Source organism: Phalacrocorax aristotelis, chromosome 12 (genome assembly GCF_949628215.1).
Source record: "Phalacrocorax aristotelis chromosome 12, bGulAri2.1, whole genome shotgun sequence".
In the NCBI taxonomy this organism is placed as follows: domain Eukaryota; kingdom Metazoa; phylum Chordata; class Aves; order Suliformes; family Phalacrocoracidae; genus Phalacrocorax; species Phalacrocorax aristotelis.
The window spans coordinates 22,955,892-22,968,502 of NC_134287.1; the positions used below are offsets into that span (position 1 = coordinate 22,955,892).

General features: G+C 46.2%; 1 protein-coding gene across 1 annotated transcript in view; it reads left to right on the forward strand.

Moving 5' to 3' along the window:
- The window catches only part of JAKMIP3 (Janus kinase and microtubule interacting protein 3), a 106,945-nt gene that overhangs the window by 75,675 nt on the left and 18,659 nt on the right, over positions 1-12,611 (forward strand). The window contains exons 17-27 of the mRNA XM_075107861.1: positions 325-387; positions 779-877; positions 1,885-1,983; positions 2,073-2,126; positions 4,853-4,918; positions 5,378-5,446; positions 5,550-5,627; positions 8,830-9,033; positions 9,384-9,449; positions 10,415-10,456; positions 11,054-12,297. Coding sequence (XP_074963962.1) covers positions 325-387; positions 779-877; positions 1,885-1,983; positions 2,073-2,126; positions 4,853-4,918; positions 5,378-5,446; positions 5,550-5,627; positions 8,830-9,033; positions 9,384-9,449; positions 10,415-10,456; positions 11,054-11,200 — 987 coding nt within the window. The 3' untranslated portion in view covers positions 11,201-12,297. The remainder of the gene's footprint in view (positions 1-324; positions 388-778; positions 878-1,884; positions 1,984-2,072; positions 2,127-4,852; positions 4,919-5,377; positions 5,447-5,549; positions 5,628-8,829; positions 9,034-9,383; positions 9,450-10,414; positions 10,457-11,053; positions 12,298-12,611) is intronic.

The following is a 12,611-nucleotide window of genomic DNA, read 5'->3' on the forward strand; positions in this document are numbered from 1 at the left end:
GAATTATGTCATTTATATTCAGGATAACTGAAATGTAATAGCAACTGTATAGCTAGAAATATCCCTTTTAATGCAAACCAATCTTCTATCTGAAAGCGGTTTTGTAATCATTGGAGTGTTTCTGTTCCATTTGTATACCACAGACTGTTAAAATAAGACAGAAGGGTGAGGTTTTGTGTCATAGGAAATAATGGAATTATAATTTCATATGCGATATTATTCTGTCCCTCTTCTCTAGATGTGTGGTTTAATGAAATACTTGCTACTGTGTTTGTGCTAACCATTGCCAGCTTCACCTACAATATTGGTCACTTCTTTTTCAAGGACATGAAGTGGATTGAGGAGAAGCAAGCATTGTATAGAAGAAATCAAGAACTGGTAGAAAAGGTGTTCAATGTTTCTATCTCTATTATTCAAATAATATTTGTAGCTTAAGGAATGCAGAAGGTACAACATTTTGACCTCTATCACACAGCTCTACTGGAAATAATATATAGTAACAAAATCCTTACAGTCCTGCCAGAAAAAGTAGTCTTCTGGCGTGCCTTATTGCCCAAAAAAACATCCCGCTGTGAGGTTGTGTGAAGACGTGGTTGTGGGGAAAAGCCCCGCGCTGCCCCGGCGCTGGTGCTGTGGTCCCCGCTCGTGCGGACCCCGGGGGTGGGCTCAGGCCCTCGGCGTTCGCACCGACCCCGGCACTTCCCCGGCGTGGCCGAAGCGTGGCGGATCTCGGGTGATGCTGCAAACAGGGCTAACACGTGTTGCTTTGTTTTTGCAGATAAAGCAAATGGAAGCCGAGGAAGCTCGCTTAAAACATGATGTCCAGGATGTTAAGGATCAAAATGAGCTCCTGGAGTTCAGGATCTTGGAGCTTGAAGTGAGCACGTGTTGCAGCCGTGGTCCTGCCTGCCTGCCCACCCTGGGCTGTGCGAGCCATGGCCGGCACCGCGGCTTTGGGAGCTCACCCACGTTTACCTTAAAGAGCTGCATTGCACTGAAAGAGACCCAAGGGTTTGGTACAAAATGCTTATAAAAGAGAAAAAAAAAAACCCAAACACCCAGAGATCAATACTGGTATTCTTGAGAGGTTGTTCTGGCAGTCTTACTACTTCAGTAATTTTAAGATCCAGAAGACTGGCTCATGATGTAGATACACATTTTACTATACTCCATCTGTTCTGAAAGTGCAAAGAGATAAAACCAGAACAGATCGTATGTGGGAAAGAAAAAGGAACTTTTTTGCACTGCCAAAAATTATTGCAGTGTTTCACCTCTTGGTAAACCTGCAGAGGAGGCATCACATGGCTTAGATGGCTCTGTTTACTCCACTGAGCCTTCTGTTTTCAATGTCATTGCCTGTATAAACAGAATCTGTAATCTAATCTTGGAAACTGTTTTCCAGATTCTCCAAAGAAAGCTTAACAAAACAGCCACTTGAAAGAAAAATTTAAATGCTGTTTATATTATACTAGGTGTAAATGTACGGTTTTGTTCAAATGTATTATGCGGTCGAAATAGCAGGTAAGTGGTCATGATCGGTGCCCTGTGAAGAAGCATGGTGGGAAGATACTGGTGCTGTTAATATGTACGTCTGCCCTGCTTTGCTATGAGGTGGAGGTCTTCCCTGTCAGCCCTGAGCACCCTCGCAAAAGCGCGTGGTCTGGCCGGAGGAACGGTTCTTGCTCCTGGCTGCTAGCGTCCATAGCTCAGGGTGCAGGAAGAAGGGCTGCTGCGCACCCAAAATAAAGCCGCGCTGCAGTAGCATTGCTTTGCAATGTGGTCCGTTAGAGTGAGCCTCTTTCGAACTGTATTTATCAAGTTCTTGGTGAAGCTGCCATTTGTGACATACCGTAGTAAGTAACCAAGCAATTATTGTCGTTTCAGGAGAGAGAAAGACGATCGCCTGCCATCAACTTCCATCACGGTCCTTTTACAGAGGGGAAAAGCCCTCTCCAAGTGTACTGCGAGGCAGAAGGTGTAACAGTAAGGGATTCTCGTTTCGTACTTTCCTTTCCCCAAACAAAGTCAGAGACTCTGTTCTGACTCCTGGTTTTCCATTTCTCTCTTCTTAGGACATAGTAGTAGCAGAGCTGATGAAAAAATTGGACATTTTAGGGGATAACGCCGTAAGTGTATGTTCCTTTAATAAATTGTGCATGCTTTGGTAAATATTTGTCCTCACGTTAAGCTAGCAAAGCCTTCTTGGTTTGCTACTGCACAACCTGTCCTCCCTGTCGTCAAAGTGCCGGGCTACGAGCTAAGCATTTTCTGGCTTTTTAAGATTTTGTTAATAGCCTTCTGACCAGTGCCGCGTGGGATCTCGGTGTCACAACATTGCTGTTAAATTTCCAATGATTTGGAAAATATTTTGAAACTTTGGGGCGGGGTGGGGGAGGTCGGTCGGTTCTGGCCACTGTTCACACACGGTTTGTTTATTTGCTTACTCTGCATTTGCTTTGCTTTTGCATTTTAGCAGCTGTGTGTATTAATTCTGTCTGATAACCCACAAACCTTTGACAGTAATCAGGCTATTAAGCAAAAAGTTACAACAGCAGCATGAAAAGAAGAAACAAATAATAATTCCTCCTTTATCAAATGGAAGTGATTAATTATGCCTATAGTTATGTTTACAGAAGATATATATGCCCTTGTGTGTCTTTCTTCTGTACTCCCATCTACCAGCGGAGCCCCAGAGCCCCCGTGGCTGCGAGGGGCAGAGGAGAGCAGAGGGTCTCGCAGAGCCCTTCTCCCTGGAGAACCCCGCTGCAGACATCGGGTCTGCGGAAAGGTCCCCCACCCCCATGGCTCCTCAGCGGAGCTGCCCCGGCTCTCCCCCGTGCCTCGCACAGCTCGGGTACGGGCGAGAACGCCGCCCCCCGGGCCGTGGGGGCAGCCTGGAAGTACCTCCTGTCCACCCCTCGGTTAGGCCTGTTGGGTCGTCACGTCTCCACCGTCCCCAGCCTCTGACATCTGCGTGGTCTGCCCCACAAAATCAAGCCAGGAGCTAGTGGAGGAGCTGAAACACATTGAAGCAATTAATAAGCTTCACCACTGCTGCAGTTAATGCTATGCGCGGTGGCAGAAATACAAAGAATCCTAAAATCTTCTGTGTGCAAAGAATTAAAAAAAGATACATATAAGCCTAATCACCAATGAGCTAAGACTGACCCTACTGATGTGTAGAAAAGCAATACCTATTAATCTGTTAATGCCTGTGCTAATGTTGGCTTCAGTGGCATTGTTAATGTCAGGTTAGTCCCGTGCAGCATCCCGAACAGGCAACTTGGAGGCAAACAGGAACAGAAAAGTGATACCTTTTCTCACATTTTCTATTCCCTTTCTTGGCTTCTTTACTTATATTAATGATCCCTAGTCTAGAATGTCATTTTCTCCTGGTTTTTTTTTCCTATTATGTACAACCAGGTAATTCCAGGTGCAACACAAGGGGCAGTTCTCAGTTCTCACCTCAGATAGCTTTAAGATAACTGTAGACTGTTATCACTCAGTTTTTTCTTGTTTTCACGTTTAACACCACAGACTCAGCCACCGTTGGCAGACCCTCCCCCGTGGGTGCATGTCGTCATGTCTGGCTGTTAGGGAGTGTGGGAAAGTGCACCCAAGTCCTGCCTGTGTGCAGGTGACTCCATCCTTTTCTGCACATTTTCTCACTTGCATTTCAGTAAAGCCCACTGGCAGCTTCTAGCTGCTTCCTGCTGAACTGTCATGAGTCAAATACTGCTCTGAGGGAGGCAGACCCAGAGACAGTACCGTAGGAGCAGGGCAGAAGCACAGGTCAGAGGGGTGCAGTCCATCCCCTGCAGCCTACGGGGTCGCTGGGAATGGGCACAGAGAGAGGGGGCTGAGGAGCACAGATGCTCTCCTCTTCCCACCAACAGGGGAATCAGGTCAGGGGATAACCCACAGAACAGGAAAGGACACCGTTAATATTCTGGGTGGATGGTTTCGTTTTTAATATAACATAACTTGTTTTAAAAAATTACTTACATTTATGGAAGAGACAATTTTCAGGGCCCCTCAGGACAGGTCTCCTCCCATCCCTGACAGAGAGCACTTCCTCTCTCCCCAGCCACGTGCATTAGATTCAAGTGCACCGTAGTCACCCCTCTTAGCAACTTCCTAATTACCCCGTGGGAATGGTAACACACGGAGACTGGCCCGTCCTCCTGCTCCTGGAGGCAGCGTGTCAGACTCGGCTCTCTGGATCTGAGCAAACACGGGCCACAAACTAGAAGGATGCGCTTCTGCTACTGGAGACGTGGCCAGAGACAGGCTGAGGTTTGGGATGAGGTGAAAATGTGGTTTCAGTGCTTTCATTGAAAAAAACAAATCAAAACAAAAAACCCAAAACCACAAAGCAACAAAAACTCCCAAAACATGAAAACCTAACATCTTAACAGGCGTTTTCCAGAACCACGACTTCTGGCTGTGCAGAATAGGGATTGTGTATTAACCTACTGTGCATATAATGGAACAGAGAGGACTTCAGATTGCATCTCTTCACTTAATGGCACGTTGTGCTAAGCTTGGTTTTGTCTTGTGTAACTGTGTGTTTATTCCCTGTTGGGAAAAAATCGATCCAGTGTCAACACCTTTTTTTTGGTAAATGTGGGAATTTTAGAAGAATTAACTCTATGTGTGATAACAATTCAGCATGAACAGTTGCAATCGTTTTTACAACAGTGTTGCATTGCAATACTAATTTTTTTTGCCTTAGCTTATTGTTCCTCAAACGTATTTAATTTCATATTTATTTAACACAGCAGTAGCCCAAGTAGTGGATTAATAACAAGACACTGGGATTTGTTGTAATTGTATTCTGCTTTTGGCGCAGAATCTGACCAACGAAGAGCAAGTAGTTGTCATACAAGCAAGGACAGTTCTCACATTGGCTGAAAAGGTAATTACAACTGCATCACTCGTCAGTAAACGCATGTCCTGAAAGCACCTGACCCTCTCAGAATAGCTCACTTCAAGTCACTGGTGATGTCAATGACAGCTGCATCACAAAATGCCCTGATTCTTTATGCGGAATCACGCTTACGCTCGTTTTTGTCAAAATAAAGGTAACATTCAGGCAATGCACACAGACATCGCTTATTGTAAAATGTCACTTAATTAGCAAAATGATGTTAGAAGGTAAACGGCTGGGCTTTGAAATAATGCTCTTTCCACCACCAGTATACATAAAAGAAAAGATGTAATAATAAAGTTAATTTTCCCTCTTTTATTTAGTGAATTTAAATAAGTACTTGCAGCGTGTGCTGACACACCCTAAGGTCGCAGTGAAAGCTGAATACGCAGGCGCGCTGCCGCTGCTCTTTAGGCTTACGCACCGGGTCTCTGTTTTTGTGCGCAGTGGCTACAGCAGATAGAAGTGACGGAGTCTGCGCTGCAGCAGAAGATGCTGGATCTAGAGAATGAAAAGGTACCGCGAGGCGTGGGGAGCAGACCGGCGGGAGAGGCAGCAGGAAGGGCCGCCGCGTCAGGCGGCAGCCGTTGCTCTCACTGCCTCCTCCTTGTGCCCCCAGGAGCAGTTCAGCAAGCAGAAGGGCTACCTGGATGATGAGCTCGACTTCAGGAAACAGTCCTTGGACCAAGCTCACAAGGTGAGGAAAACCAGTCTTGACTGAAATATGCCATCTTGATTACCTTACCTTGTGTGATGCATGTTCTCTGTAGAAAAACTTTCTGCTCCTGGAGTGACCCGAGGACTAAATAGGCTGAATTTTAAACAAACCATCTATGCCCTGAGCTAACAGTGGGTTCCTTACAAGCCAAGTTCCTTGTGTTCGCGTGGTCCATGCAAGATTAGCACCTAAATACTGATTTATTAAACACAAATTGGAATTTAGTCGAGGTTTTGGTAAATGACTGATAAGAAAATGATGGTTTGAGTAATTTCTGTTTTCCTTCCAAAATAGAGATTTTGACCTAGACATTTCCTTAGATCTGAGATTACAGCCTCTGTAGCCAAAGCAGCAGGAGGAATTATGTGATTCTGAAAATGTGAAATGAAACTGCTTTTAGGTCACGTTCAGCATTAGCTGCTCCTGACCCATTTCAACCATCTCTTCAGTCATCAGCTGTCGTGTTTCCTTCAGGTAGAGAAAAGTTCAGTATATACTGATGAAAGACATAAATGCATAGATTTTCATATCAATTTATCTCATTCTTTCAGTTCCATTTAAATCCTGAGCACAGTTACACTTTCTGAGAAGCAATGAGTATTTGTGCCTCTTTTTCTGGATACCTATTACCTACTTGTATCTCAAACCATTTGGGGGAGCTTTTGCTCAGTACACTTTCTGTTCCTGTACGGATGATATTTAAGACTGATTTTGCCAAATGCTGCGCTATATCTGGAACCAATGTCTATGCACAGTGGAAACCCTGGAAAGTACACAAGCCCCTCTCACCTGCAGTCCCAGCCCTAATGCCAGCTCATCTCCTGCAGCCTTGAGCTGTTCTGAGAAGCAGTTTGGTGCAGCCAAAGGCTGAGCCTATAGGATTAATCTTCAGAGATAAGCCCTGAGAGACATGATCCTCTAGGTCTTGGCCAAGTTCTGAAACAGATACATAAATCTGAGTATGTGGAAACTTGCAACAGCAGCAGAGTGGGAAAAATTGTGTGGCATCACTTAACCCCTGGTAACATCAATGACTCTGCGGGAGAGCTCCGCCGTGGAGCCGTGGCTGTCTATCAGGGCGTTACTCGGCAGCCCTGCGGCTCATGGCCAGCTCACTCTCCATCTATGAGATGGATCTCCAGTTCCAGGATCCTGAGTTTACCACAGGGTCCAACAACTACATGCTCCTTGGCTCTGCTGATTGTGGAGAAGGAACAAGCGTAATGGATGTGTTGCAGCCCGTGCAGAAGTAGCTGAGGGTTATTTGCATCTCCTGTATTCTTTGAATGCATCATGCGAGTGTCCCCAGGCAAAGCGATGGGCTTTACTCCCAGGCACAAATGCAGCCTGAAAGCAGAAGAAAGCTTTGTTCTGCCCTGAAATCCGAGTGGCAAAAGCTCTTTTGATTTCTATAATTTGTTTCACTTCCATGTTTCCTTTGTGCCCCTTGAGATGAGGAGCCGCTAATCTTCCCCCGCTAACTACAGCCAACAAGATTACCAGCTGTAACTGCTAAGCTTCTGCACGGTTTTCACTCCCTTAGGTTGCTGGCGGGAGGTTTTGCTCCGAGAAGGACTTGCCTCCCACAGAGACTCCTGGCACTGCTGCTGGTCTCGAGACCATGAATTTCCCCACGCTCCTCTTTCTTCACAAGTCAATGTAATCAGAGAGGGATAACGGTTGTATAATGAGGTTTGGGGCCCAAGAGAAATCCATCTTTCAGATAACAGCGTGTTGTTGAGACAGTTATGGTTAGCAAGGATGTTGGCATTATTTTTAAAAGTGAAAGCAGATTCTTCAGAGATCTGATCTGATCTTCCCCACAGAGATATCATGGTTGTTGTCTTTCAGTTACCATCAGTACCCGTAACCCCTGCCACGACGCTATTATTCTTGTAAAGGCTTGTATTCTTCTGCCCTGACTCTGCTAAGACGTAGTAAGGAAACACCACCAGCAGCCTCAGGGGGAAAAACTTGTTGATTTTGAATTGAGCTGAATTATCACAACAGACGTCTATGGCATTTGCAAACGGCCCGTGTCGAGGTTCAAGCCGCGCTGTTGTGGCTGTCCCGTTCTGAAGCCGCGGAGAGCTCCGCAAGGTTCAAACGCCACTATTGCAGTCACGTTCTCCAGAGGCCAGAGAGCGCTGCAAGACACCACCAGCCTCGGAGAGGCTGCGCAAAGGTGCATCCTATCCTTGCCTGCTTTGTCTCTTGCTCTGTATCAAACTTGCTGGAAAAGATTTTGTCTTGTTTTTGGCTTGCATGAAGAAATAGCATTCATCTTGGACGTTGAAGCAGAAGACATTGTCTGGCAAGGTCACCTGCCCTCGGAGGGTACCAGGCTCCGCGGCCCTGCAGAAGGGTCACCAGTGTTTTTCCTGCACACCTGTATCTCAGTAAATCTGGAGGGTTCATCCATCTTTGTGCAAGAGACGTTTTCTGATGCAGTGACGGAAAGGCTCTGCAGCCCGAGACTGCAGGAACAGAGCCCAGCTACCAGATATATCTTTCTTGAGCATAAAGCCTCTTGGAGCTGACAGCTCTGCCAGAGGAAGTGCTGGAAACACCTTCACCTTCATTTTAAGCTAGTTGGGACAAAATGCCACAAGCACACACAGGGAGTCATTCCTTTCTGGCAGGAGTATGAACCGGTGCTGCCGTATCCTCTGCTGCTGCGAACAGAATAGCTGGGAAAGGTGAATTGAGAGAATGAACATTACATTTTAAAAATACCTGTAACTCACAAAATTAGGTTTTTTTGAACCTCTTTCCTTCTTCCCTCCTCCCTCTTCCCTTGTCCCTCATCCTTCATCCCTCGTCCCTCGTCCCTCTTCCCTTTCCTTTTCTTCCTTTTTTCCTTTTGCCTCTGCTCCCCACAGCCATCTCCCCATCTCCAGAAAGGAGAAGCTGACACCCATCTATTTTTTGAGCAGCAGACTAGGCTGGGCCCAGGGGCCGTCCCGGTTCCAGCAGTGCTGCTCAGAGCCCCACGGGCTAAAAGCAGCCTGAAGTATTTTCCCCCTGGCCTGAGCTTTCTGCACTGTCCTGTGTGGGAGGCTCAGCACAGCCCCCCTCCTACTCCCATTGCCTTACCGGGGTAGGATTTTCAGTTCCTCACAAAATCCTCATCCGACCAGAGACAAGGTCAAGCTGACAGCCTTATATTGTTTTTGATTAGCAAATTCTGGAATTAGAAGCCATGCTCTATGATGCCCTGCAGCAAGAAGCTGGAGCCAAAATTTCCGAACTTCTTTCAGAAGAGGAGAAAGAGAAACTCAAGAGCGCCGTAGAGCAATGGAAGCGGCAGGTGATGAGCGAGCTCCGGGAGAGGGACGCCCAAATCCTGCGAGAAAGGATGGAGCTCATTCAACACGCGCAGCAGGTAGGTGCCGGTGCACGGGCATGCTGAGCTTTCGGGTGGGGCGGTCCCTCAGACAGAAACGTAATGAACTTGTGAGCACCGGCCTCTCCTCATAGAGCTGTACCAGAAGTGGCTGGTCCTGGGGCCAGATTTCGATTTGCCTTGGATAATCCCTGCAAACTGGGCATTTTCATTTTCGTGAATTTGGCACGCGTAGTGATGTTCACGGAGGACTCATCTACAGCTTAAACCCCAATTTATTTTTTTTAGAAGCACAGCACATACAATTTATAACTCCAGAAATAATGCATCTTCTGGGTACATCTGTATTTGGTTGGTTAATAAATATTTTTTTATTTGAAATCTGACAGAGAATTAAAGAGCTAGAAGAAAGAATTGAAGGCCAAAAAAGACAAATAAAAGAGTTAGAGGAAAAGGTAAGGTAATGCAGATGAAACAGTTATTGTATGTGCACATGACCGTGTATTCATTTCACCTTGGCTAAGAAAGCAACCTTATAAAAAGTTTGTGTTCGTTAGTGCAGTGAGCTGATGTGGGAGCGCTCCAGGAAACCATTTTGCATTTGCATTAGTCCCTCTGAGAAGGAAAGGCTACCAGCTTAAAGTGACTCCTTCCTTCTGTTAATCCCTCAGTGAAGTCTGAAGCACAGGACTTGGCAAGGATGGAGGGGTCCATCTGCCCTGGGAAGGGAGTGATGGAGAGCTGCTTGATGGCAGAAGGCTGAGGTCTCGCAGGTGCTCCGGGGCAGGAGCCAGGGATCTTTTCTCCCTCCCATCTCCAGCATTTGCATGTGCAGCTGCTCTGACCCGCCTTCCCAGAGGGAACAAGGAGGCTCCCCCTCCTCTCCGTACCTGCAGCCGCAGCAGTCACTGTCATCGAGCTATCTCCAGTCAAGCCATAACTGTTGCATTTTACCCCAAAATTACCCTTCATCTGAAACCACCTACTTCTAGTGAAGTTGCCCTGGGAGAACTTGTTCAGCTACAACAGGGACTGAGCTGGACTTTCATCTGAAAATAAACTCAAACCTTAGCATGGGTTTGGGGTTTTTTTGAGGTATCAGAAGAATTCAGCTAATTTTTTTCCTCCCCGTTTTTCCTGAGCCCTTGGCTGTCAGTGGGCTGGGCTCCGCTGGGGCAGAGATGACGCTCATCAGCCCGAGAGTTGCCGGGCTCTGGCTGAGCTGAGCCCTGAGCCCTCAGAGCTTACTTCACACCTTATATTTCTTTTCAACTGAGAGTTTTGTTGCACTCTGTCTGTAACCACAGCTTATTTCTCAGCTAAACACACTGTAAACTCTTATTCTCTTTCTTCTCTTCCATTTTTTCCTCTCCTCCCTCCCCTTTTCAGTTTTTATTTTTGTTTTTATTTTTCTCTTTAGCTTTCATTCTTTGGTCATAGTCCTTCAGGCCACACACAAAAGGTAAGCCCTTGGATCACCTCTGGTCTCCCCTCTTCTTCTTGTAAAGCACCAGAGCCTTGCCCTTGCTGCTCCAGCTTCAGCAGTATTGGGGTGGGAAGGGGGGTCTCCTGGGCGCCCCAGGTAACCCGAAAATGGAAATCTCTAACGCCACTGCTCTTCCTCCCTGCTCAGCTGGGCCGTCCGATGTGCTCACAGCTGGATTAAACCCCTTGCATTAGCTTGTCCTGTCTTCAGGCTAAAAAACCAGAATGGTTTGCGGGTTACATGTCATTTATAAACATGTGTTTCTCCCAGCATCGTGCCGTAGGGCCCTCGATATTGCCCAACTCCACCGTTTTCCCCCATGTAAATAGGAGACAAAATGCCAATCTGTGCTTCCAGAGATGGCAGGAATCACTGCGTCATGGGTGGCACTGAGGGCAGCGTTCCCTATTAGTCATCAAAGTCAATGGAGCACAACACAAATCCTTCTTCGTCAGTTGTACAGTTCGAACAGATAGTTACATATATAAACCTTACAGAAATGTCATGCTTGTTATTTTTGTCCAGATATACTTTTTGTTTGATCCATGTTTTTATATCTTTTTCTTGTTTCAGCCTACTGAGGAAGCTCGAATCGCTTCTACTGTTATTAACAGGAAGACAGCACTGAATACCAAGACAGAAATAGAGACATTGCCATTTCGAAAACCCCAGATATCTCTCATATTTTGCTACTGGCAATGGAAGGTGCAATCTTTCTGACCCTTTCAGACTGAAGCTGAACTAGGGTATGTGGAAATTTCTGCACAGGCGGCACCTGGACCACTGAAACCTCAGACTGAACATTTTGAAAAGCTAGAACTAAGTCAACAAAGAAGAAAGCCAAAAACCCCCTCCCTCTCCTACAGCCACAGGCTCCTTCCCGGAGTCCTGGCTCTGCTGCTTGAACTGACTTTCAGTGGAAGTCCTGGCTCTACTGCTTGAAATAGCTCTCAGCTTTATGTAAGGAGCAGTATTCTAATTCAGATAAACTGAATGCATTTTCATTCCCTGCTAAGCAGGTAGTAAATTGCTTCTCTGTAGAAGTGACCGTGTCCGGTTTTATATGTCACGCATTTATATTTGTTATTCATAGTCATTTAAAAATCTGTCTGAAAGAAGATTTTAGGAAGAGATCCAGAGGAGTAACTCTTGAAAAGATAAATGTGAATGAAAATGAAGTGTTTTGTTCCAAGGTATTTCTTCATAACACAGCGTGTGTCCAGTGGTTGGTTGAATACCCTGCAAGCCCAGTTTTAGGGAAAAACGTGAAGCTATGTTTGAACCCTTCGAGAAATCAAGTTGTAATTTTGGGGGGAGTTTTCGGTAGACCATGGCCAACAGCACGATGAGAAAAGTGGCACAAAAATTTATCATTTGCTGTCCCTAAATGATAACAAAAGACTTAACGTTGTCCCAACAAAACGTTCAACCTGGAAGAGTGAATGGCAAACATGTTGTCCCTGATCTGCACTCTGGGCTGGGGGAGGCGGCAAAAGGCAACAGAAGATTTTATCACCTTGAGGCAAGGGAGCCCGAGCCCAGGAGGCCGGCACAGGAGCCAGGAAGGGAAAATGCATCCTCTATAAAAACAGGTGAAGGAGGGGAAATGCAGAAGAAATCCCACCAGTGTGAGTCGCCAAGTGGGAGCTGCAGCTGAGTGCACAAGCCTGGGCTGTGGAGGAAGGGCCAGAACAAGCTCCCGTCCGCAGCTCCCCACAGCTGCAGCGTCACGAAGGTCCCCGAGGCGCAGGACACGGGTGGGACCTGCCCGTCCCTTGGAAGCATGGGGCAGGAAGCAAACCCAGAGCTCCTGACAGGTAAGGCTGGTTAACTGGAAACCAATTTATTATATCATTATATATACTGTGTAACTTCCTTTACATGTTAGTCCCTCTTGCTCAGGTTGAATTGTTTGTGATGGTAATGCAGAGGAACTTTTGTAATTACCAAATGTAAACATTATCTATCTATCGGTCTGTCTATCTATCTATCTATCTATATCCATATCTCTATCTATCTATCTATCTATCTATCTATCTATCTATCTATCTATCTATCTCCATCTCTCTCTCTCTCTCTCTCCATATCTCTCTCTCTCTCTATCTATGTATCTACCTACCTACCTATCTAT